General features: G+C 49.4%; 1 protein-coding gene across 1 annotated transcript in view; it reads right to left on the bottom strand.

The window, feature by feature from the left end:
- Nucleotides 1–3391: 3391 nt before the first annotated feature.
- The window catches only part of EEF2K (eukaryotic elongation factor 2 kinase), a 91995-nt gene continuing 68237 nt past the window's right edge, over nt 3392–27149 (bottom strand). The window contains exons 13-18 of the mRNA XM_047780331.1: nt 26244–26306; nt 24339–24473; nt 23992–24180; nt 12754–12878; nt 5473–5651; nt 3392–3772 (exon numbers count right to left, since the gene is read on the bottom strand). Of these exons, the coding sequence (XP_047636287.1) occupies nt 3663–3772; nt 5473–5651; nt 12754–12878; nt 23992–24180; nt 24339–24473; nt 26244–26306 (801 nt within the window). The 3' untranslated portion in view covers nt 3392–3662. The remainder of the gene's footprint in view (nt 3773–5472; nt 5652–12753; nt 12879–23991; nt 24181–24338; nt 24474–26243; nt 26307–27149) is intronic.

The following is a 27149-nucleotide window of genomic DNA, read 5'->3' on the forward strand; positions in this document are numbered from 1 at the left end:
GTAATGCAAGCCACTTCTCTGGGTCCCACCCCATGTCCACCTTGTCTAGGTTAAGTGGTTACCTCAGAGATTAGAAAAGAGAGTAACAGAGAGTTCCCATCATGGCGGAGGAGATACGAATCCCAAATAGGAACCATGAGCTTTCGGGTTCGATCCCTGGCCTTGCTCAATGGGTTAAGGATCTGGCGTTGCCGTGAGCTGTGGTGTAGGTTGCAGACATGCCAGCAGCAACAGCTCCGATTAGACCCCTAGCCTGGGAACTTCCATATGCCGCGGGTGCACCCCTAAAAAGACGAAAGAAAAAAAAAGAGTAACAGGCACGAATTCAGAGAATATGCATATTTTGTCTTTCTCCCCACACAAGCTGCACATAGGTGTGTAAACATTGGTTGATGCGTAAAACACATCTAGTACCGCAGACAAATGTGCCAGGACCAAAGGAAAGGAAGTCACGAAAAGCGCAACAGCAGTCATTTACCTGGCTTGGTTCATCAAAGTTGCATTTGATGATCAATCTTCACAAGGCCTCAGGTGAGGAGGAGGGGATAAGGACATGCAGGTGCACTGGAGTTAGGGAAGTTTTTCCCACTTATGTTAAAGCTTTTTTCCTTCTTAAGGCTATCGCAGAACTGAAAGACATTACAGTCCAGTTGAACTTTAATTTTTATTCCCAGGATAAGAGCAGCGCTCAAACCCTAGCTCCAGCTTCGCTTCTAACCAGCAGGGTCCTTGGAAAGAGTCCACATTTCAGAACCTTGGATTCTCTGTGATGGCTAGTACCCAGTTATATCTTGACTCTGTTTCATCTCCTGGCCCTTCGCCTGTTTCTTGCACTTGAAAATAGTCTCCAATGTCTTCTCAGTTCGTTGGGCTGGAATGTCCTGGGCGTTTTTTGTTTTTTTCATGCCCGGCATTTGTGGGAAAAGAAGATGCCCCATCCAGTTTTAGGAGGCACAGAACTAGTTTCGAAGGTGGAATAAATTCTGCTGGCTCAATGGTCCTTAAGGAAGCATTTGCAGGCCATCCCAGCCTCCTGCAGAAGGGGAATCACCTGCCAACATTCAGGCCATGCAGCTGGGCGATTTGCAGGGGTGATGGCTCAAGCCAATCTAGACAACGAAGGAACCAGAGCTACAAAGAGTGAGTGCCTCGACTGGGGCTGTTCTCCATTGTTCATGAATTTATTGAGGGCCTACTCTGTGCCAACACACTATGTTTTCAAGCACCGGAGGCTGAAAAATTGAGGTAACACTTTCTCCCAGTGATTCACATAGTAGCTCTTAGTCAGGATTAGAGTAGCAGTTGGCACACTATAGCCCAGGAAGCTTGTTTATCAATAAAGTTGCACTCACTGGTTTAGGCATTGCCCATGGATAGACACACTCTACAACAGCAGGGCTGGGTAGCTGCAACCGAGATTATATGGCTCGCACAGCTTAAAGTATTTACTATCGGACCCTTTACATAAAAGCTGCCAATCCATATTAGAGGAAAGCATTGACGTATAATTCAGCAATGGGACAAGTGGTCGGGGAATATAAATGATTTGCATAATCAAATCTCAGAGAGAGAGAGAAGGCTGGTTGAACTAACAGCCACAACCAAAGCATCAATGAGATGAGGCTTGATGCCTCCGAAGATGTAAGTCACAATGAAGTTACTTTTCACTCATATTTAACATGCAAATTTTCAAAAGCACTGGTTTAAGGCACACAAACAAATTTAAGGCAAGCCAACAGCTGATCTAGTGCAAATGGAAAAAGGGGGATCCGTTCCAACTTCTAAAGGAAACTGGCTGGGATGAGTCCAAATACAGCAGGGATACTGTCATTTATAGATGCTCTAAAGGATTTTTCAGGGGTAATTTTGACTCCGCTTGATTTTTCCTTACGGGCACACCCTGAATTTTGGAACTTAATGTGTGTACAGGGCCATGACTCCATAGCACTTAACCCTAACAGGCTGAAGGACTTGTTTTGATGAGCAGATGAGAATGGTTTGTAGATTATGTTCTGCCTTTTTATGTTTTAATTTTTTCCGGACACGCCCATGGCGCATGGAAATTCCTGGGCGAGCAATCAAACCTGCGCCACAGCAGCCACCCAAGCTGCGGCAGTGACAAGGCCAGATCCTTAACCCGTTGTGTCATGAGAGAATTCTTATTTTGATTTTTCAACAAAGAAAGAGAGGCTGCTTCAGCACTTGGGGTTGATCAAAGCAGTCTGTTTTCTTTGCTATTTGAAACACCAAATGAAATCATACTGATATTAAATCTGAATTCCTTTGAAAGGGAACGCTCATTAAATACAGACAGCCATAGCATGGCCCTGGGGAAACCACTGGAATTAATGAGTGTTTACAGTTCTTGCCCTCTCATTCTCCAACAGCTTAGACAAATCTCAAGGGGCTGCTGCTGAAAGCATCCCGCTGCAAATTACAAGAAAAATCCGCTGAGCTTCAGGCAGAAAATGCCAAGGACGGGGGGTTGGGGAGTAGCTTCTGCAAAAGAACAGCAAATGCTGAGAAAACATGGAGGAATACTGTACACGGGGTGCTTCAGCCCCATTGTGGATGCTGCCTCTGAGATGCAGAGTACACAACTGCTTGGAGGAAAAGCTGCAACTTTCTAAGCCACCGTTCTTACACGTAAAGGTTTTGCGGTGCACCCACTCTCACACCAACTGATGGAGGAGTTCGAGGTAGTAAAAGTGTGCATATAAAAATCAAATCTCGGAGTTCTCATCATGGCTCAGCGGTTAAGGAACCCCACTAGGAACCATGAGGACTCTGACTGGATCCCTGGCCTCGCTCAGAGGGTCAAGGATCCGGTGTTGCCATGACCTACATGTGGTGTAGGTCACAGACGTGGCTGGGATCCTGCGCTGCTGCTGTGGCTATAGTGTAGGCCGGCAGCTGTAGCTCCAATTACACCCCTAGCCTGGGAACTTCCATATGCCTCGGGAGCAGCCCTAAAAAGAAAAAAATATATATATATCAAATCTGTTTTGTAAGCCCCTTGTGGAAAACAAGCTTAAGAACGGAATTTGGCTGTATTCCAGAAAAGCAGTTGCGTTTCGGGAAGGAAATTACCCCAAAAGAAACAGTCCGCGTGAGTGCCCTCCTCCATGGCAGAAGGGGACCTGGGTATTATACAATCTCACATCCCTCAAAATGCCTCGCATGCTTCCAAGTGCTCTGAGGAAGAAGGCTTTATGGGAAGTCATGACAACACACCCTGTGGAAAGTTAATCGGCAGCGCCCCATCCCAGCTGAGGAAACACAGGCTCTGGGGATCTGCGATACCAGCCTAGCCTGAAAAGGGTGAGGAGCAAAGCCATCCATGGCACAAAAGATATATTTTCTTACATCTCACAAAAACAAAACACAGAAGAACCTCAAAAAGATATGTTGGTTCATTAGGCTGCTTTTTTTTTTTTTATCCTATGCCCCCAAAATGCGGCCCTAGGGGACAGCTGCAGTGTCTCCGCTGGTAGTAAAGATATTTTCAAGAGTCAAAAAATAAAATACAAAAGTTGATTTACAAGGTGCTAAAAATATATGCCCATTCCACCCCCACCCCCTACCTCCTAATGAGCAAAGAGGTCTTTCCCCCCCCCTCCTAGCCCTCTGCTTGGGACTGGCTGGCAGTGATGTTCCCAGCGTTATTCCTCCATCTGGGCCCAGGCCTCCTCAGCCTTCTCATAGTACTGGTTGGCCAGCCGGCCTTTCATGGCTTCCATTGCTGCCTCTGCCGCCTGAGTATACAAGTCACCTGAAAGAAAGCAGAGCGGGGCACAAAGAGGTGAAGCACCTGCTATTTTTGCCAGCCCAGGGTCGTCCGTCCCGCCTACCTGGAAAAAGAATCGTCAGATTACTCCTTATCCACATCACCTGGGTGGGGCTCTGGGTGTTCATGTGATCAAACCTGGCCAATCAAAGCACTTTCTCCCTCCCCACCAGGCGGCAGGGATTGGTCCCGACCCAGGCACAGCCAATCAAAGGAAGCCATCTCAATAAGGACAGTGATTGGTTCAGGTGATTCCAACTGAGCCAATGAGAATCAGGCCGAGGATTTTTACAGGATTAACTGGGTATTTATGAAAGTAGAAGAGATAAAGTACAAGAAATCAGGATTACAAACCACCTCCTGTCAGGTCTGCATAGGTTTTGCCACCAAATGAATTTGTGTAAAACAAGCATAAAAGTGGCTTTCAGAGCTTTCGGACTTAGAAATTTCGAATAAAGGATTATAGGAGTTCCTGGCGTGGTACAATGGGATCAGCGGTGTCTCTCCAAGGTCGGGTTCAATCCCAGCCTGGCACACTGTGTTAAAGGATCCCACGTGGCTGCACCTGCGGCATAGGGTGAAACTGCCTCTGGGATTTGATCCCTGGCCTTGGAACGCCATACACCACAGGGCAACCAAAAACCAAACCAAACCAAACCAAAACAAACTATTGTGAATATACTAAAAGCCATTGAGTTATACACTAAAATGGTGAATTTGGAGTTCCCGTCTTGGCGCAGCAGAAACGAATCTGACTAGGAACCACGTGGTTTCGGGTTTCATCCCTGGCTTCGCCCAGTGGGTTAAGGATCCGGCGTTGCCGTGAGCTGTGGTGTAGGTCTGGGATGCGGTTCAGATCCAGCATGGTTGTGGCTTTGGCATAGGCTGGCAGCTGTAGCTCAGATTTGACCCCTAGCCTGAGAACCTCCACATGCTGTGGGTGCCGCCCTGAAAAGACAATCAAATAAAACGGTGAATTTTGTGTTATTAAAGTATCAGCTCAATTTAATTTTTTTTTTAACTGCACCCTCAGCATGTAGATGTTCCCAGGCCAGGGATCAAACCTGAGCCACAGCAGTGATCTGAGCCTCTGTGGGGACAACGCTAGGTCCATAATGCATTGTGCCACAAGGGAACTCCTCAGCTCAATTTTTTAAATTGCAAAAAAGCCTCCAAACTTCTAATATATGACCATTGAAATAAAAATATTAATTTGCACACCAGCTCCATACCCCCTTCTTCTTCTTCTTTTTTTTTTCTTTTTAGGGTCGCACTAGTGGCATATGGAGGTTCCCAGGCTAGGGATCGAATCGGAGCTGCAGCCGCTGGCCTATGCCATACCAACAGTAATGGCCAATTCCGAGCTGTGTCTGCGACCACCACAGCTCACTGCACCGCCAGATCCTCAGCCTACTAAGTGAGGCCAGGAATCGAACCCACATCCTCATGGATAACAGTCCGGTTCGTTAACCACTGAGCCACGAAGGGAACTCCCTCCATAACCCCTTCTAAGCCAGCATCACATGTGTATCCAGTCTGACAAAATATAGTATGAATTTTTCTCCCAACCAGTATTGAGAAGAGACTCAGCCATGCATTTTGCTGTAATTCCCAGTGAGGCAGGAATTCTGTCCCTCATTGTCCAGCCCTATCACCTCCCCAGGGGTAGGTCTGCCAGGCCCTACCTGATCTCTGTGGGTCCTTCTCCAGCCCGTAGCCGCCAGTGAACAGCATCTCCGCCTCTCTGGCCAGTAGCGTGTACCGGGGCTCATCTTGCATCCCATCATACTCGCCGCCTTCATCACAGTCTGTTGTCTCCAGGGCAGTGTTGTACCAGTGCAGAGCCTCTGGCCAGTTTGGGGACCTTGCCAGAAGATACAGAGGAAAAGAGGGAGGTTACCATGGCAACAGAGCAGAAGGGAGGAGGCCCATCAGCAGGAAGGACAAGCCAGGGATCCCAGTGGGGCCAACCACCTATGATCCATGACCCACAGTACCCAATGCCGCCACATCTAAGGGATGTCATTCACACTGCAGAGTTTGTATTTTTATTAAGACAGGAGTCAAGTAGCTTTTCCTAAGAAAACTGGTATACTGCAACGGGTTTCCAAGAGATGAAAGTAAAGCATCTTGAGGAAAGGGGGCATATTTCTAGTTCTCATGAAATAACCCCATGGGAGTTCCCGTCGTGGCTCAGTGGTTAACGAATCTGACTAGGAACCATGAGGTTGCGGGTTCAACCCCTGGCCTCGCTCAGTGGGTTAAGGATCCAGCATTGCCGTGAGCTGTGGTGTAGGTTGCAGATGTGGCTTGGATCCCGCGTTGCTGTGGCTCTGGTGTAGGCCGGCGGCTACAGCTCCAATTCGACCCCTAGCCTGGGAACCTCCATATGCCAGGGGAGCGGCCCTAGAAAAGGCACCAAAAAAAAAAAAGACAAAAAAAAATAACCCAATGGGCTAGTATTAGTAGTGGCTGGCCTCCCAGCCAATTTGCCCCTTGACTCGTGTAGGAGAGGAGGTGGGTGGGGGACCCTTCGCCAAGGCCTCTTTTCCTTAGGGTGTACTAATTGCATATGACCGGGTGAGTAATGGTTTAGCCTACCAGGAAAGAGAAAAGAGAGACGCAGATAAGAAGGTCTGTGGGCCTCATGACATGTTCCAGGAGCAACAGCGATAATGACCTGGCTCCACCCCTAGTCTTGGCTCCTATTAACCTCCTCCCATGCCAGACTCGCTGGGTCACTCTCTCCTCCCCAAACATGCCAGCTCCTGTCTGCTCCTTGGCTTTTGTACCTGCTGCTATCTCTACTTGGAACGTTCTTTTCACTCTTCCCACACCTGGCTCCACATCCCACCACGCTCAGCTGATAGGTTACCTCTGCAAGAACGCCATCCCCACACACAATGACCTCCATCTGTAATTCTCCTGTTTACTTATTCACTTGTTAATTATGGTTTCCCCGACTAGAATGTAAGCCCCAAGAAGGCAGGGACCTTGTCTATTTAATTCACGGCTGCATTCCCAGTATGAGAGCACAATCTGACTTCGTATTACATCTGTTTGGTTTTTTTTTTAAACTTTAACTTTCTTATTCTATAGGTTTTTTTGTTGTTTTTTTTTTTTTTCTTTTCTGTCTTTTGTCCTTTTAGGGCTGCACCAGCAGCCTATAGAGGTTCCCAGGCTAGGGGTTGAATTGGAGCTATAGCCGCCAGCCTACACCAGAGCCACAGCAATGCCAGATCTGAGCCGCGTCTGAGACCTACACCACAGCTCATGGCAACGCCAGATCCTTAACCCACTGAGCAAGGCCAGGGATCAAACCCACAACCTCATGGTTCCTAGTCAGATTCGTTTCCGCTGCGCCACTACGGGAACTCCTGTATTCTATAGCTTTAAGTTAAGAATGTTACTTATAGCCTGAAATATTTAAGATGACCCATTCTCAAGGCTCTGACTTTCAAGGGCATAACATTTTTCTCTTCATATAGAGAAAAAGTCACAGAACAGAGAATAACATTCGTCTTGCCAGAGGTTTACAGGAACATCATGACCTGATCTAATGAAGAGTTGCAAGAACAAAGGCTTCCAAAACCAAGGAGTCTGCAACAACCAACCACACCTCTCCCTCACCTCACCTTTATTATTTTTTTCCATACTTTTTTTTTTTAAAGTGCATCTGCAGCATATGGAAGTTCCCGGGCCAGAGGTCGAACCTGCACCTCTGCAGCAACCCAAGCCGCTGCAGTCAGATTCCTAACCCCCTGCACTGCAGCAGGAATGCTCATCTTGCCTTTAAAAATGCTTTGCTGAAACCCTTTGGGGAGTTTGGGTTTGGGGGGCTCAAGCCCATCCATCTCCTTGCATGGCCCTGCAATAAACCTTTCTCTGCTCCAAACTTCAATATTTCTGTTTGTCTGGGCTCACTATGGGTCGGGCATATGAACTTGCCTTCCATAACCCCAGGGCCTGGCAAAGAGCAAGCCTTACTCCAAATATCTGTGTGTGTGTATGTGGGTGGGTGGGTGGGTGTGGGTGTGTTGTTTTATTTTTTCCATGAGGTGCAGTGGCTTGAGGTGAGATCTCAGTTCCCAGACCAGGGACTGACCCTGGGCCTCAGTGGTGCAGTGCCGAATCCTAACCACTAGGCCACCTGGGAGCTCCCCCAACATGTTTTTTTTTTTTTTTTAGGGCCACACCTGTACCGTATGTAAGTTCCTAGGCTAGGGGTCGAATTGGAGCTGCAGCTGCCAGTCTACACCACAGCCACAGCAATGCCAGATCCTTAACCCACTGAGTGAGGCCAGGGATCAAATCTGCATCCTCATGGTTACTAGCTAGGTTTGTTGCTGCTGCGACACAATGGGAACTCCCCCCAAGTGTCTGTTGAATGAATAAATGTAAACAAGTGGCTGGCTGGGATGGTGTCAGAAGATATTATTATTATTATTATTATTGTCTTTTTAGGGCTGCACCTGCAGCATATGGAGGTTCCCAGGCTAGGGGTCTAATTGGAGCTGTAGCTGCTGGCCTATGCAACCTACACCACAGCTCATGGCAATGCCAGATCCTTAACCCACTGAGTGAGGCCAGGGATCGAACCTGTGTCCTCATGGATGCTAATCAGATTCATTTCCTCTGAGCCACAACGGGAACTCCCAGAAGATATTATTGACTCCATTTTATTTTATAAAAAAGGAAAGTCGTGGAGTTCCTGTCATGGCACAGTGGTTAACGAATCCGACTAGGAACCATGAGGTTGTGGGTTCGGTCCCTGCCCTTGCTCAGTGGGTTAACGATCCGGCGTTGCCGTGAGCTGTGGTGTAGGTTGCAGACCCGGCTCGGATCCCGCGTTGCTGTGGCTCTGGCGTAGGTCAGTGGCTGTGACTCTGATTCGACCCCTAGCCTGGGAACCTCCATGTGCCACGGGAGAGGCCCAAGAAGTAGCAAAAAAAAAAAAAAAAAGGAAAGTCGTTTGAAAATTACTCGTGACACATCAACCAACTAGGGTTTTACCAGTGGGCTGGAATCCATTAAACGAGGTGATCTCACTCCTTTCAGCTGTGACCCTCCTGGGTCTTGAAGGGCGAGACAGAACTGCCCCCAAAACATGAAATGGAAAAGAAGGGAAAGAGGCTACTCTCTCCCCCAACCCCCACCCAACTCCACACCCAGGGGTGAGTGGGTCCTTCTTGCCTGGGAATTTACAATGACTTTTCCTTCTCCATTAGATGGTAACTTCTGAGAGGGTCAAAACTCCTTAAATGCAAATCTGAGTCTTACCCATAGCTGACCCTCAATTAAAAACGCTGGAGCAGCTTGAAATGAGGAAGAAGAATAAGAAAATGATTATAGGAGTTCCCGTCGTGGCGCAGTGGTTAACGAATCTGACTAGGAACCATGAGGTTGCGGGTTCGATCCGTGGCCTTGCTCAGTGGGTTAACGATCCGGCGTTGCCGTGAGCTGTGGTGTAGGTTGCAGACGCGGCTCGGATCCCGCATTGCTATGGCTGTGGTGTAGGCCGGTGGCTTCAGCTCCAATTGGACCCCTAGCCTGGGAACCTCCATATGCCACGGGAGCGGCCCAAGAAATAGCAAAAAGACCAAAAAAAAAAAAAAGAAAAAGAAAAAGAAAATGACTACAGAAGTTTCTGATGTGGCACAATGAGATCGGCAGCATTTTGAGAGCACTGGGACGCAGGTTCGACCCCCAGCCCGGCACAGTGGGTTAAGGACCCGGCATTGTAGCAGCTGTGGCTGAGGTTGAAGCTTTGGCTTGGATCTGATCCCTAGTCTAGGAACTTCATATGCCGTGGGGTGGAAGAAAGAAAGGAAGAACGGAAGGAAGAAAGAAAGGAGGAAAGAAATAAAATGACTACAGAAGAAACTATAAAGGAAAATGTTGACATAAATATTAGAAACCAGCATGTCTCCAAACCCAATAAACAATGGTCATCATATGATGTGTGGGCTATTCCCTGCCCCCCACACCTATGGTGGTCATTTCTGAAAAAAAAATTAAAAAATTTAAAGCCAATTCAGAAGCCAAAGAGTTAATAGCCTTAACGCATTAAAAATTCTTACAAATCAGGAGTTCCCGTCGTGGCGCAGTGGTTGACGAATCCGACTAGGAACCATGAGGTTGCGGGTTCGGTCCCTGCCCTTGCTCAGTGGGTTGACGATCCGGCGTTGCCGTGAGCTGTGGTGTAGGTTGCAGACCCGGCTCGGATCCCGCGTTGCTGTGGCTCTGGCGTAGGCTGGTGGCTACAGCTCCGATTCGACCCCTAGCCTGGGAACCTCCATATGCCTCAGGAGCGGCCCAAGAAATAGCAACAACAACAACAACAACAAAAAGACAAAAGACAAAAAAAAAATCTTACAAATCAGCAATGAAAACCTCACATCTCAAATGAAAACAAAAGGTTAGCGAAGCACATGAAGAGAACACACATATAGCAGAGACTTTTTTTCTCTCTTTAAGGCGGAACTTGCGGCATATGGGAGTTCGCCGGCTAGGGGTCGAATCGGAACTGCAGCTGCCAGCCTATGCCACAGCCACAGCAACGCCAGATCCGAGCCGCATCGGGGACCTCTGCTGCAGCTTGTGGCAATGCTAGATCCTTAACCCACTGAATGAGGGCAGGGATCAAACCCACATCCTCACGGACACTATGTCTGACTCTTAACCCATTGAGCCACAGGGGAACTCAATAGCAAAGATTTTTTTTTTTTAAAGGCCTCAGATATAGATATTCAATGCCCAGCTCCAGCTCCCCCTACCAGTATGGTGCTTCCCCACTGCACTCAACGGGCACCATTCATGCTGGCACTTAGTCGGACATAATGTCTGTTTTGTTCACCCTCCCCTCGTGCCAGTATAGTTCTGAGTCCCGTAAGATGCAGGTTAGTGTGTAGTCCAAGGAGAGGAGAGGTGAGCAGACCTAAATTTTGGCTCTGCCACTTACTGGTTACCTGACTAGAGACAAACTCGCTCAGTTTTCAGTACAACAGCAAACACGTCCATAAAACGAGTCCCTGAATACCTGACCTGTCTGTGTTAAAGAGAGGTGCGGGTTCATTCATTCGAACAACTACTGAGCCAGGTCCTGTACTAATAAGCACTGGGACTAAAGAGATGCACGCGCCTCCGTTCTAGTCCTCAGTGAAATAAAACCACAGGTATGAAGGTGTCATCCACATACATCCAAATATAGGAGGGAGTTCTCTTTGTGGCTCAGAGGTTAATGAACCCAACTAGGATCCATGAGGATTCGAGTTCAATCCCTGGCCTTGCTCCGTGGGTGAAGGATCCAGCACTGCCGTGAGCTGTGGTATAGGCTGCAGATGCGGCTCAGATCCCACGTTGCTGTGGCTGTGGCGGAGGCCAGTAACTGTAGCTCCAATTGGACCCCTAGCCTGGGAACTTCTATGTGCCACATGCTGCCCTAAAAACAACAACAACAAAAAAAAAAAAAAAAAGAGAGAGAGAGAGAGAGTTCCCGTTGTGGCACAGTGGGAATGAGTCCTAGTATCCATGAGTATTCGGGTTTGATCCCTAGCCTTGCTCAGTGATCCAGCATTGTCATGAGCTGTGGTATATAGATTGCAGACCTGGCTCAGATCCCGTGTTGTTGAGGCTGTGGTGTAGGCCGTCGGCTACAGCTCCGATTGGACCCCTAGACTGGGAACTTCCATATGCTATGAGTGCAGCCCTAAAAAATACACACACACACACACACACACACACACACACACACACACGGGAGAGTTATTGTTACATAGTAGGTATCTGACAAATGTCTGCATGGTATGTAACACAGGCAGGATGTCAGTATTCACACCTTGGGAGCTTGATACGACAGGGTCATGGTTCTGATTTTCCTTTTCAACCCAGTGAGAGGGAGATGCAAGCCTGACCCACAGACAGAATCGCCAAGCTGCCCTAACCCTGGGGGTTTAGACAACAAATGGGCCTACCCTGTTCCCTTCCAGAAAGTCACAGGCGCCTGAGGACAATACAGGGGGAGCCCAGATCCATTGGGAACCACAGGAGGTGATCGATGGGTCCCGCTAATGGCTCACATTCCCCCAACCATCCTCTGCTCCTGAACTTCTGGGACTTCCCACTGGCCGAGCCCAAGGGGTGAGATGAAGTTGCCATCAGGAGAACCGAAAAGCTGTGGGCACCTGCAGTGGTAGCCGTCGGGAGTCTCAAACCCACTCTGGGAAACCCACTCCAGGCCTGAACTCCCCTGGAGCTTGCTTCATTCCCTCTCTTCCCTCTCAGAAGTGAAAGATAGTAAAAATTTAAAAAGTAGGAAGAGGCCATTAAAATCACCTCTAATTCTTTTTTTTTTTTTTGTCTTTTTGCTTTTTCTAGGGCTGCTCCCGTGGCATATGGAGGTACCCAGGCTAGGGGTCTAATCAGAGTCATAGCCACCGGCCTACACCAGAGCCACTGCAATGCGGGATCCGAGCCACGTCTGCGACCTACACCACAGCTCACGGCAACGCTGGATCGTTAACCCACTGAGAAAGGCCAGGGATCGAACCCGAAATCTCGTGGTTCCTCATCGGATCTGTTAACCACTGAGTCACAATGGGAACTCCCAATCACCCCTAATTTTAACACTTGGGTACAACCTCTGTGGACGTGACACTGCATATCCCTTCAGACTCTTTCTCAACCAAATCTTCATATAAAACAGCTAAGATGCCATTTATCTCACACTTGATGTGCCAGGAGCAATGAGGACCATGTCAGTTAGCCCTCCTGTAATCCTCACACAACCACTCTAGGATGCAGGTTCTGCAATTATTCCCATTTTACGCAGGGGAGAAACTGAGGCCAAGCGGGTAAAACTACCAGCCCAAGATCACTGGGGTAGTACTTGCAGGAGCCATAGGTCCGTCCTGACCCACCTGCAGCCCAGATTCCCACCAGCTCCATGTGAGCCGTGGCCCCCGTACCTGTCTGGGCTGAGGTTCTGGCCGGTGTCAAAAGCTCGGGCCACCAGAATCATGGACTGTCTGTCACCAGCTTCCGCTGCCTTCAGTAAGTAATCAAATCCTTTGGTTTTATTCTCTTCTGTCTCCTGTGAATATAAACCAAAGATGGGGAGAGAAAAGGAAATGAGGCTTACAAATGGGAGGAATCTCACTCCTCCACTTTAACCCCGTTTCTTTTTTGTCTTTTTAGGGCTGCACCTGCAGCCTATGGAAGTTCTCAGGCTAGGGGTCTCATCGGAGCTGTAGCTGCCAGCCTACACCCCTGCCACAGCAATGCGGGATCCAAGCGGAGTCTGGGACCTACAGCACAGTTCATGGAATCACTGGATCCTTAAACCCACTGTGCAAGGCCAGGGATCGAATCCGAGTCCTTATGAATGCTAGCAGTTATCTCCATTTCTTGAACCGTTTCGAGAGCTCTGGACTGGGGCTGCTGTAGAACCACCCACGGTTGAGAGAGCAGGGCTTACCCCGTTGCAAAGAGCTCCTTGGGCTCTCATCAGGCGGGAAGAAACAGAAGCTCAGCTCACTCCTGCTCGCTCTCCCCTCTCTGCTCTGATTCCTCCAGAGATCACATCATCTCTTACCTCCAACAGGGCTCCCTGCTTCCAAAGCTTTTAAAATCTTTTAGCAGATTCACTGAGATATAATTCATATACCATACAATTTACTCGAAGATGCAGCTTGGATCTGGCCTTGCTGTGGCTGTGGTGTAGGCCAGCAGCTGCAGCTACGATTCAACCCCTAGCCTGGGAACTTCCACATGCTGTGGGTGTGGCCCTAAAAAAAAAAAATAATAGGGAGTTCCCGTCGTGGCGCAGTGGTTAACGAATCCGACTAGAAACCATGAGGTTGCGGGTTCAATCCCTGGCCTTGCTCAGTGGGTTAACGATCTGGCGTTGCCGTGAGCTGTGGTGTAGGTCGCAGGTGTGGCTCAGATCCCGCGTTGCTGTGGCTCTGGCGTAGGCCAGTGGCTACAGCTCTGATTCGACCCCTAGCCTGGGAACCTCCATATGCCGTGGGAGCGGCCCAAAGAAATAGCAAAAAGACAAAAAAAATAATAATAATAATAAAGTGTACAACTCTGAGTTGTGCTGCAGGAATTAAGTATTTGGTTTTGTCACTGCAGTGGCTTGGATCACTGCTGTGGTGTGGGTTTAATCCCTGGCTCAGGGACTTCCATGTGCCGTGGGTGACGCCCCAAAAAATAATTTAAAAATAAATAAAAAGGAGTCCCCATCGTGGCTCAGTGGAAATGAATCCGCCTAGGAACCATGAGGTTTCTGGTTCAATCCCTGGCCTTGCTCAGTGGGTTAAGGATCCAGCATTGTTGTGACTGTGGTGTAGGCCGGCGGCTACAGCTCCGATATGACCCCTAGCCTGGGAACCCCCATATACCATGAGTGCAGCCCTAAGAAAAATAAAATAAATAAATAAATTAATTAATTAATTAAGAAATAAAGTGTACAACTCAAAAGCTTTTAGTATATTTACAGATCCACAGATTGTACAACTATCACCATAGTTGATTTCAGAATATTTTCATCAAGCCAAAAAGCAATCAAAACACCATGCCCCTTAACTATTATCTCCCAATTGCTCCATCCTAACCAGCCCTAGGCAACCACTGATATTTCTATTTCCAGAGATTTTCCTACTCTGGAAAATTTATATAAATATAATCATATACCACGTGGCCTATTGTGACTGGCTTTTCTCACTTGGCATAAGGTTTTCAAGGTTTACTCATGTCACAGTTTCTACCAGTGTTCTGTTCTTTTTTTTTTTTGTCTTTTCTAGGGCCGCTCCCATGGCATATGGGGGTTCCCAGGCTAGGGGTCTAATCAGAGTCATAGCCACCGGCCTACACCAGAGCCACCGCAATGCGGGATCTGAGCCACGCCTGCGACCTACACCACAGCTCATGGCAACACCGGATCGTTAACCCACTGAGCAAGGCCAGGGATTGAACCCGCAACCTCATGGTTCCTAGTCGGATTCGTTAACCACTGAGCCACGACGGGAACTCCAAGTGTTCCATTCTTTTTATGGCCAAATAATGTTCCATTGTCTGATCATACCCCACCCCTTGCTTTTGGCGGAACCCATAGCGTATGGAAGTTCCTGGCCAGGGATTGAATCTGAGTTGCAGCTGTGGACCTACGCCACAGCCTGCAGCAATGCCAGATCCTTAACCCACTGTGCCGGGAATTGAACCTGCACCACTGCAGAGACAACACAGATCCTTAACCTGCAGTGCCACAGCAGGAACTCCACATTTTGTTTATCTGTCCATCAGACATTAGGGGATGGACATTTGGGTTGTTTCCACATTTTGGCTATTAAAAGAACACTGCCACCATGAACATGTGCATACAAGTTTCTGTGTGGATATACCTTTTTATCTGGGGGAGCATATATTCCTAGGAGTGCACTGCTGGGTCACATAAAACTCTCTGTTTAGCCTTTTTAGGGGCTGTTTCAGGGCTGCAACACTGTACATTCCCACATGTTTCCATTCTGTTTCCCCAAGATCCATCCAGAAAGATACCTTTTGAGCCCAAGAGTCAGGTCACGTGACCCTTTCAAAGCTGCTCCAGGCCCTTCTGTCTCACTCAAGACACAAATCCAAAGCCCTTCTATCAGCAGATGAGGCCATTCTCAACCTTCGGGCTTCAGAAGTGTGGCAGGGATGATCAGCTGCTTCCCATGTCCATTCTCCCCCACTATATTTTTCCTGGCACATGGCTGACCAGCTAAAAACTACATTTCCCAGCCTCCCTTGCAGCTGGACTCAGTGTTCTAATAACAAGAGGCCTTTCCAGTCACTCTGGCTCACATTCCCCATCATATTCTCCACCCCTCAGCACTTAAGAACAATGCTTGGCACAGGAAGTGCTCAATAAAGGTTAGTTATTTTTACTTCTTTTTTTTGCCTTTTTCCTATTTCTTGGGCCGCTCCTGCAGCATATGGAGGTTCCCAGGCTAGGGGTTGAACCCGAGCTGCAGCCACCGGCCTACACCAGAGCCACAGCAACGCTGGATCCAAGCCGCGTCTGCAACCTACACCACAGCTCACAGCAACACCGGATCGTTAACCCACTGAGCAAGGGCAAGGACCGAACCTGCAGCCTCATGGTTCCTACTCGGATTCGTCAACCACTGCGCCACGACAGGAACTCCTATTTTTACTTCTTTTGGAAATGTTTCCATTTGTCATTTGTTATCTGTATGCCATCCTTCCCCACCTGAAAAGGTTGCTGGGTTTTTTCTTTTTTTTTTTCCAGTCTTTTGTCTTTTTAGGGCTGTACCCATGGCGTATGGAGGTTCCCAGGCTAGGAGTCTAATCGGAGCTGTAGCCACTGGCCTATGCCACAGCCACAGCAGCGCCAGATCCAAGCTGCATCTGTAACCTACACCACAACTCACCAAAATGCCAGATCCTTAACCCACTGAGTGAGGCCAGGGATCGAACCCACGTCCTCATGGATACTAGTTGGGTTGGGAACTCCAAAAGGTTACTGTTTTGAATAAGAATCTAGGATGGTGCCCCCAGGGCATGTGCCGGATGAATGAAAGTCTTAGCAAGACAACAGGGAAAGGCGCAAAGAATGAGGATTTTCGGGAACATAGGAGAGGGGCCAGCAGCTTTTCAGGGCACTTGGCCATGGTTTTCCTTGCTGCCAGAGTCTGTCCTGGAGGGAAAGGTCTGTGGGACAGCTGCAGATGAGAAAGCAGAAATAGCTTCTACCTCCCTTTAGACAGGTCCTCGGGTGTGGCTGGTGTAAACAGCCTGAGCTCATAAGGAGAGTTGCCAGGGAGTCTCAGAGAGAAGGGGTCTGCCCTGGTCCTGGCCCCTCAACACTCATCCTGGACCCTGGTCCTCCTTTATCAGGCCTCAGTCCCTTCTGAGTGTCCGCTCTGAGCCAGGCTCTGTGGCAGATGTTGAGGGAACAAGCTGAATGTGGTGGGTACCCTGGAGGTGGCTCCACAGGCTTGTGAGAACTGATGTAAAAGAAAGCCAGTGGTAAATCACAGCCATTATTAAAAATTAAATTATTGGAGTGTCCCGTCCTGGCTCAGCGAAAATGAATCTGACTAGTATCCGTGAGGACTCAGGTTCAATCCTTGGCCTCACTCAGTGGGTTAAGGATCCAACACTGCCGTGAGCTGTGGTATAGGTCACAGATGAGGCTCGGATCCTGTGTTGCTGTGGCTGTGGTGTAGGCCGGCAGCTACAGCTCCAATTCAACCCCTAGTCTGGGAACCTCCATATGCTGCGGGTGCGGCTCTAAAAAGACAAAAAAAATTAAATTATGTAAATTCACAATTAAATGAAAGGTTGAACAAATACCCAAAACTCACTACCTCCCAATTATTTTACCATGTTTTACTGTTATCCATGCTCTTGAGGCTGTTTATATCCACTGCAGGGTTTCTCAACCTTGGCACTACTGACATTTTATGTCTTTTTTTTTTTGTCTTTTTCTAGGTATACGGAGGTTCCCAGGCTAGGGGTCCAATCGGAGCTATAGCCAGAGCCACAGCAACTTGGGATCTGAGCCGAGTCTGCAACCTACACCACAGCTCACGGTAACACCAGATCCTTCACCCACTGATTGAGGCCAAGGATAGAACCCGCAACCTCATGGTTCCTAGTCAGATTCGTTAACCACTGCGCCACGACGGGAACTCCACTACTGACATTTTAGACCAGACAATTCTGCGTTGTGGGCACTGCCCTGTGCCTTGTAGGATGTCTGGCAGCATCCCTGGCCTCTATCCACTAGAGGCTAGTCACACTCCCAGAGTTGTGACAAACAAAAAGGTCTCCAGACACTGCCAAGTGTCCCCTGGAGAAGGAGGGGGCAAAATGACTGGCTGAGAACCATTGGTCTGTGGAATCTGCACAATGGAAATGCTATAATTTTTATTTTCATGTTTTGCTTTTTAGGGCCACACTGAAGCATATGGAAGTTTCCAGGCTAAGGGAACCCCACAGCCACAGCAACACAGGATCCGAGCCATGTCGGTGACCTATACCATAGCTCAAGGCAATGGGTGATCCTTAACCCACTGAGTGAGGCCAGGGATCGAACCCACATCCTCATGGACATTAGTCGGGTTCATTAGCGCTAAGCCAGAATGGGAACTCCTCGAAATGCTATAAAGTGGTGTGCTGCTGTGAGTTTCCTCCCAACTTCATGCTCAGTGATGCCATATTAGAGCCTGGAGCATTTATACCAGAGAAGGTGAAAATATTAATAATGCAGATTAATTTCATGTGCCATGTCTATAGCTATTACACTGTGACTAGCACAAGACACTGGAGAAACATCTTTTGGTATTTAAAACTATCATCTGGGAGTTCCTGTGGTGACTCAGTGGCTAAGAACCCGACTAATATCCATGAGGATGGATCCCTGGCTCCACTCAGTAGGTTAAGGATCTGGCATTGGGCGTAGGTCAAACATACGGCTTGGATCTGGAATTACTGTGGCTGTGGCAGCTACAGCTCCAATTTGACCCCTTTTACGGTGCAGCCCTAAAAAGACCAAAAAACAGAAAACAAACAGGAGTTCTCGTGGTGGCTCAGCAGTTAATGAACCCAACTAGCATCCATGAGGACACAGGTTCAATCCCTGGCCCTCCCTCCATGGGTTAAGGATCCAGCGTTGCCATAAGCTGTGGTGTAGGTCACAGATGCGGCTCGGATCCAGAGCTGCTGTGACTGTGGCGCAGGCCGCCAGTGGCTACAGCTCCAATTGGGCCACTGGCCTGGGAACCTCCATGTGCTGCAGGTACAGCCCTAAAAAGACAGAAGACAAACAAACAAAACTATCATCTGGAGTTCCTTGGTGGCTCAGTAGGTTAAGGATCTAGCATTGTCCGTACTGTTGTCTCAGGTCACAGCTATGGCGCAGGTTCAATCCCTGGCTCCGGAACTTCCGCATGCTGTGGGCACAGCCAAAAATAAATAAATAAAACTATCACCTGATTCAGCAAAGAAGTGGCTCACCTCAGCAGCAAATAAATGAGGCTGCAGCTCAGACAAAGGACTTGCTTATTTCACTTTCATTTTATTCACTAAAGTAAGTGAAAGGATCAACCAGTATCTGTATTTAGACCTTCACGCCTCCATCAATTGCAATGAGAAGAGGGCTAAAGATAAGGAGTTCCACAAGAGTTAGCAAAAGAATTCTATGAGGATCAGCTGACTACAGAGAATTCACAACAGGGTATTTTTTGTTGTTGTTTCTCAACCGTATGCTCCGCATTCACTGCATCAGTAAATGTATAATCAACTTACATAGGAGCATACATTCCCTTCCCACCCACAAGAGCCAGTTGCTAGGCATTTGCCAGCACACCCCTGGCGAAATGACATTTATTCCGTCCAGACCGCAAGGAGCGATGGAAGAAAGAGGCACAAATCATCCACCTGTCAAAATCTCCTCCTCCCACCAAGCCTGCCCCTTACCACCTAAAAACATAGGAGTTCCCCCTGTGGCACAGCAGGTTAAGGATCTGATGTTGCTACAGTTGTGGCAGAGGTTCGATCCCTGGTCCAGGAATTTCCAGTGCCAGAGGGTGGATGCAGCCAAAAAAAAAAAAAAAAAGCTGTAAGTTGTCCCCGACCACATGGCAAAGGATGTATCAGACCCAACCATATGAAACTGCCGAGAGTCTACCTTCATGACCTATAAAAATAGTTCATCTTAACATGCATAAGTCTAATCACTACAGCAATTTTTGAGACATCATAAGAAGGGAACCAACCCAAGTCTCCATCCACAGGGCACAGGATGGACAAACTATGTCCTATGCATACAGTGGAATGTTACTCCGCTGTGGACAAGAATGAAGACACGGTTTCTACAGTGCAGAGGGAAAAAGCAGGGTCCCAGTGGGTGCGTGTGGCATGCTAACTTTGGAGGGGAGGGAAGAGGGTGAAAATAATATATTTTGCACTGTCATAAAAACTCTGTGCACTGGATTGAAGAGTCCCCCCCTCCCCAATAGCGTATCTCAGAACTTCAAAATGTGACCTGATCTGGAAATAGAGTCCTTACAAACAGACAGAAGTAATTATTTAAGATAAGGTCATACCGGAGTAGAGTAGGCCCTAAATTCCATAGGACTGGGAGTTCCCGTTGTGGCGCAGTGGTTAATGAATCTGCCTAGGAATCATGAAGTTGAGAGTTCGATCCCTGGCCTTGCTCAGAGGGTTAAGGACCCGGCGTTGCCATGAGCTGTGGTGTAGGTCGAAGACGTGGCTTGGATCTGGCGTTGCTGTGGCTGTGGCGTAGGCCAGAAGCTACAGCTCCGATTCGACCCCTAGCCTGGGAACCTCCATATGCGGCGGGAACGGCCCTAGAAAAGGCAAAAAGACAAAAAATAAATAAATTCCTATTTATTTATTCCTGGTGTCTTTTTTTTTTTTTTTGGTCTGGAGGTTCTCAGGCTAGGGGTCTAATCAGAGCTGTAGTGGCCAGCCTACACCACAGCCACATAGGATTCAAGCCTCGTCTGTGACCTACGCCACAGCTTATGGCAATGCTGTATCCTTAACCCACTAAGTGACACCAGGGATTGAACCTGCAACCTCATGTTTCTTAGTTGGATTCGTTTCCACTGCACCACAACGGATGCTCCCAGACTGGTATCTTTATAAGAAAAGAGACACCTTAACAATTCTTTTTTTCTTTTTTGGCCACCCTGTGGCATACGGCATTCCCGAGCCAGAGATCAGACCTAAACTGCAGTTGTGACTTACACCACAGCTTCGGTAATAGCAGATCCTTAATCTACCATGCTGGGCCAAGGGATCAAACCTGTGTTCCAGAGCTCCAGAGATGCCACCGATCCTGTTGCACCACAGCAGGAACTCCAACCATTATTAATAAATAAGAACTTAAAAAAAAAAAAGAGAGAGAGAGATACAAGGAGTTCCCTGGTGACCTAGCAGTTAAGGATCCAGCATTGTCACTGCTGTGGCTTGGGTCGCTGCCGTGGCACAGGCTCAATCCCAAGCCGGGGAACTTCCTTTTTCTGTGGGTGCAGCCAAAAAAAATTAAAGATAAAAAATACACAGAGACACAGAAACACAGAGATAAGCCATGTGGAGAGAGAAACAGAGGTTTGGAGTTCCCGTCGTAGCACAACGGAAACGAATCCGACTAGGAACCATGAGGTTTCGGGTTTGATCCCAGGGCCTGGCTCAGTGGGTTAAGGATCCAGCATTGCCAAAACCTATGGTGTAGGTCGCAGACGTGGCTTGGATCTGCTGTGACTGTGGCTGTGGTGTAGGCTGGCAGCTGTAGTTGCGATTCGACCCCTAGCCTGGGAACCTCCACATGCCTCTGGTGCAGCCCCAAAAAGCAAAAAAAAAAAAAAAAAAAAAGAGGGAGTTCCCGCCGTGGCACAGTGGTTAACAAGTCTGACTAGGAACCATGAGGTTGCGGGTTCGGTCCCTGCCCTTGCTCAGTGGGTTAACGATCTGGCGTTGCCGTTAGCTGTGGTGTAGGTTGCAGACCCGGCTCGGATCCCGAGTTGCTGTGGCTCTGGCGTAGGCTGGTGGCTGCAGCTCTGATTCAACCCCTAGCCTGGGAACCTCCATATGCCACGGGAGCGGCCCAAGAAATAGCAAAAAGACAAAAAAAAAAAAAAAAAAGATGGAAACAGAAGTTGGAGTGATGTACCTATGAACAAAGGAGTGCCTGAGACTGCTCACGACCACGAGAAGCTAGAAAACCATGGCCGGCCCTGACAACACCTTGACTTTGGACTTCTGGCCTCCAGAACTGTGACAGAATGAATTTCTGTTGTTTTAAGCCACCCAGTGTGTGGTTATTAGTTACGGCAGCCCTAGGGAATGAATGCCTTCTTGGAATTACATGTGAGAAACTAAGCATAGTTACGGGGAGAATGAGAAGGAGGATTTTTTTTTTTTCACTGTAAACTTTATTATTTGTTTATTTATTTAGGGGCTGCACCTGCGGCATATGGAGGTTCCCAGGCCAGGGGTAGAATTGGAGCTGCAGCTGCTGGCCTACGCCACAGCTCATGGCAACACCAGAGCCTTAACTGATGAGCAGGGCCAGGGATCAAAGCTGCATCCTCATGGACACTAATTGGGTTCATTACCACTGAGCCACAACAGGAACTCCTGTAAACCTTTGTATATTAATGAATTTTTACACGTGAATATTGCCTATTTTATTTTTTATTTTTTCATTTTTTTGCTTTTTAGGGCTACACCTGCAGCATATGGAAGGTCCCAGGCTAGGGGTCAAATCGGAGCTGCAGCTGCAAGCCTACACCACAGTCACAGCCACGCCAGATCCTTAACCCACTGAGTGAGGCCAGGGATCAAACCTGAGCTCTCATGGATACTAATCAGGTTTGTTACTGCTGAGCCACAATGGGAACTCCTATTTTATTTATTTATTTATTTTTTGTCTTTTTGTCTTTTTTTTTTTTTAGGGCTGCACCCAGGCTAGAGGTCCAATCAGAGCTGTAGCTGCTGTCCTACGCCACAGCCACAGCAACTCAGGATCCGAGCGAGCCGCGTCTGCAACCTACACCACAGCTCGCGGCAATGCCAGGTCCCTAACCCACTGAGTAAGGCCAGGGATTGAACCCGCAACCTCATGGTTCCTAGTTGGACTGGGTTCCACTGTGCCACGACGGGAACTCCCCTATTTTATTTTTATTTTTAAAAAAGTTTGGCTGTGCCCACAGCATGTGGAAGTTCCCAGACTAGGAACTGAACTCTCACCACAGCAATGATCACTGTGAAAACGCTGGATCCTTAACCCACTGGGCCACAAGAGAACTCCTGCATTACCCTTTTTTTAAAAAAAATTTTTTTTGGCTTTCTTTAGGGCTGCACTCATAGCATACGGAAGTTCCCAGGCTAGGGGTCAAATCGGAGCTGCAACTGCTGGCCTACGCCACAGCCTCAGCAACGCCAGATCCAAGCCACACCTGCGACCTACACCACAGCTCACGGCAACGCCAGATCCTTAACCTACTGAGCAGGGCTGGGATTGAACCTACATTCTCATGGATACTAGTCGGGTTTGTTACCTCTGAGCCACACGGGAACTCCTTGTATTACCTATTTTAAAAGTTAAATAAATAAAGGACTTTCGGGTGCCTTCCCACTCCCTCTTCCAGCCTGAGACCCCTGAACCGCTGGGCCATGGCCAGGCCCACATGGAGGCCTGGTGCCTGTGCCCACGTCAAGCCCAGGCTCATGGAGCCACCAGCCTGGTCCATGGGATGGGGGGGATGGGACAGAGCCTCCTCCAAGGAGAGGATGGCACTCCCTAGGTCTTGTCAGGTCCCGCTCTCTGTGCCCACAGACCAGGGAAGTAAAGGGAGCAGATGCCCTCACGGGTTCCCATCACACCCACGTCCTGCCCAGGCCACCCTGCAGCCTCCTTCTGTACCATCTCCTCATGCCCTCGATCCAGCTATGCTGATCACACCCTGTCCCCTGAGACTCATCCTGTCTGTCTCCTCTGGAACTGGGCCTGAGAGCTCCCTCTGCCCGGCTGCCTCCGCTCCGCCTTCAGGTTTACCTTAGAAACCACTTTACTCATTCTTTCCGCAAGTCAACGCTGAACATCTACCGTGTGCCAGGTCTGTTTTAGCCACTAGGGATAGAGCTGGAACTGACAATCAGGAAACCCCAGCAAAGGCCCGTCCTCGTGTGTTAAGGCCTCCTGCTTTTCCTGTCACACCATGTCACAGCTGCTGGAAACGTGACTGTCCCCTTCTACTCACTCCCCAAGGACAGAAAGCAATTCTTTTTTTTTTTTTTTTTTAGGGCCATACTCGTGGCATGTGGAAGTTTCCCAGGCTAGGGGTCCAATCGGAGCTTCAGCTGCTGGCTCACACTGCAGCCACAGCAACGTGGCATCCAGGCCACATCTACAACCTACACCACAGCTCATGGCCATGCCAGACCTTTAACCCACTGAGTGGGGCCAGGGATGGAACCCACATCCTCATGGATACTAGTCGGGTTCCTTACCGCTGAGTCACAGTGGGAACTCCCACCAGAGACCAATTCTACCCGTTTCAACTCACTTGGAACTGTCTGGCCCCAAACTGATGCTTGGGAAATTTCTGGGGCATAAACCCAGGGAAGGGAGGGGGATGGGTGGACTGAGTCCCTGCCCCTCTCACCTCCAGAGAGACGTCGGCCAGGATGTGGTGAGGCAGCTGTGAGTACATGAGTCCCAGGCCCACGATGGCCTCCAGCTCGCCCAGGTTGGCCGCGTGCTCCAGGTGGAAGACGGCCGATTCCCGGTCCCACTCCTCGTCCTTCTCGCAGAAGCGCCCACCCTCGTGGTAGCGCACCATGGCCAGGTGGACCTGCCACACAGACGGCAGGTGGGCCTGGCTGCCTGGATGCCACAGGGGCACCCCCCTGCCGCTCCCCACTCCCGGGCCAGCCTGTGGGGGACGAGGCAGGGGTGGGGAGCGATTCGTGGAGGAGGCGCGGGGTGAGGGCAGAGAGGGCATCCCCATACCTTTCCCAAAATGGACTTCCCGATTTTCTTCTCAAAGTCCAGAGCGTTGAGCCTCTGCACTTCGAGGGCCACAGCCGAAGGCCTGGGCAGGTGGAGGCGGGAGGCGTTGAAGAGGTTCCACTTCTCCACGCAGACCTGCAGGGAAGGGAGGACCAGGCATTTGCAGGCCAGAGAAGCGAGGGACTGGGGATGGATGCACTCCCCCCTGCGAACGCCGGCCTGGCACGTTAGGGGGTGCAACCCATGGGGCGTCAAGTTTTCTTGGACAAGCATGGTCCCATTTCTAATCACACGTATTCTGCCAGCTCGTGGGCACTGAGGGAATGCAGCAGCCACAGGACACAAAGGCTAGCACCGCGCACTGCAGCGGTTCAAAGAAGAGTCCCCTCGGTCATCAACCGGACCAGGGTCAGGGAGGCTGGGCCCTGAGCTGCTCCTTTGCCGGCTCCCCACACAAGGCACCAGAAGAGGCTGATTTCAGACCTAGCAGCAAATTCACTATGCTTTCCCTGTGTGTCTACAGGGTGTTTCAGGGGATGAGTTTAGTAAACACACCCTGTCTCCCAGCTAAACACACCCTTGTCCAAAGTCCTCTCAGGACAGAGCCAGGAGGCCCTGTGCATACCTGTGTGCGAGCACACACGCACACATGTCAAACATCCTGCAATGCACAGGGCGGTCCCCACGACAAAGTGGTGCTATGGTTGAATGACCCTGCTCCATGCCACACTGCAGCCTTGACCTGATTAAAAAAATACTGCATGGTATGGAGTTCCCGTCGTGGCTCAGTGGCTAATGAATCTGTCTAGGAACCACAAGGTGGCTGGTTCGATCCCTGGCCTTGCTCAGTGGGTTAAGGATCTGACATTGCCATGAGCTGTGGTGTAGGTTGCAGACATGGCACGGATCCCACGTTGCTGTGGCCCTGGCGAAGGCCAGTGGCTACAGCTCCAATTAGACCCCTAGTCTGGGAACCTCCATATGCCATGGTGTGGCCCTAGGGGGGGTAAAAAAAAAAGGCAAAAAGAAAAGAAAAGAAAAATACCACATGGTAAAAAAATTACCAGGTGGTAAATAATCTGTGTTCTGGAAGCAGTGAGAGTCAAGTCTCCCCTGGTGATGAGGGAAGGCTCCTGGAGGAGGTGCCACTGGAGTCCACCCTGGAAGAGCAGACGGCTTTGCGGAGATACAACCAAGGGGGAAGAAGGATTTTGCAGTGGGGAGGTTCGCCTTAGCAAAGGCCGGAGGATGGTTCAGAGTCAGCTAGAGAAGAGTGTTCTGGAAGCTGGTCTTCCCCCACCTGCCTAATGATAATGATCCTAATGTGGCCCTAAAAAGACCCAGATGGGCAGCACTTAACATGTGAGCTGTGGCCTCCAGGAGGGGCCATCCTGTTCTTCTCCAGTACACCCCCTCCCCGCCCCTGCCCCATTCCTCCAGCATCCCGCCCAGGGCAGGAGCTCAAAAGTATTTGCAGGGAGTTCCCGTCGTGGTGCAGTGGTTAACGAATCCGACGAGGAACCATGAGGTTGCAGGTTCGATCCCTGGCCTTGCTCAGTGGGTTAAGGATCCGGCGTTGCCATGAGCTGTGGTGTAGGTTGCAGATCCCACTCGGATCCCGCACTGCTGTGACTCTGGTGTAGGCTGGCAGCTGTAGCTCCGATTGGACCCTTAGCCTGGGAACCTCCATATGCCGCGGGTGTGGCCCTAAAAAGACAAAAAAAAAAAAAAAAAGAAAAAAAGTATTTGTAGAGGGGATTGGCTCCTTTGCAAAAAATCTTCCATTAGGAGATGGGGAGGTGCCTGGGCAGGCAGTAGTGATGTGACATGGGGGAGGGGGAGAAACAGAGCCTGCAAAAGGCAAGAGTGTAGCAGCCATGGCAAGGATTGCTGGGGGCGCATTACCCGTCCGACGCTGCCCAGGCTGTCTTCATCCGACTCATACTTCCGGTTACCATTCGAGTGGCCCTGATGGAGGCAGAGATTAGAGTGATTCAAAGAGCAATCCCTCTTCCCTCCAAGGGAACTGGTCCAGCCCTCCCAGGGGACCCTCCTCAAAGAACCCAGGGAAGCTGGCACCTTTGTCTGCCAAGCAGAGAGGATGCTGGGTAACAGGCAGGACCGACGGGCTGGGATGGCCACAGCTGTCCTCCCGTTTTCACCATGGGCTCAGATGGAACAGACTCAAAGGCACAGGATCCCGGCAGACAGGTGCCAAGAAAACGGAGCCAAGTCTGTCCCTTAGCCAAAGTTCCCATCCCCATCATTGCAGCAACAAAGCTGAGAACAGAGGCTCCCAGCAAGATTGGCCTTGATGCTCTCGCTTCATTTCGGTACTTGGCGAAACCTCTAAATGGCCAACATTGCCTGAGACCCCCCCTTTCCTGGGGCCCTCCCGAGGGACTGCCAGAATCCTGTGCCTTTGAGCTGGGCCCTCCCGCCGACACCAGCACCATTTTGGCCCATTACCTAGCACCCGCTCGGCTTCACAACCAGCGGTCCCAGCTTCATCCTGAGACATACCTGCCATTTTCAACCTCGGGCCTGATCCCCCAAGGCTTGTCCCCTTACTAAACTCCTTGGTCCAGAGTACGCTGTTTTATCTTCTGCCCTGCATTTATCTTTATCTGAAATGATTTCTTTTTTTTTTTTTTTTTCTTATTTCCCCCATTTTTTTTTTCCACTGTACAGCCTGGGGATCCAGTTACACACACCTGTATACATACTTTTTCCTCCCATTATCATGCTCCATCATAAGGAACTGGACATTGTTCTCAGTGCTATGAAATGAATTCTTTATTAATTGACTCT

Source organism: Phacochoerus africanus, chromosome 5 (assembly GCF_016906955.1).
Source record: "Phacochoerus africanus isolate WHEZ1 chromosome 5, ROS_Pafr_v1, whole genome shotgun sequence".
Taxonomy (NCBI): domain Eukaryota; kingdom Metazoa; phylum Chordata; class Mammalia; order Artiodactyla; family Suidae; genus Phacochoerus; species Phacochoerus africanus.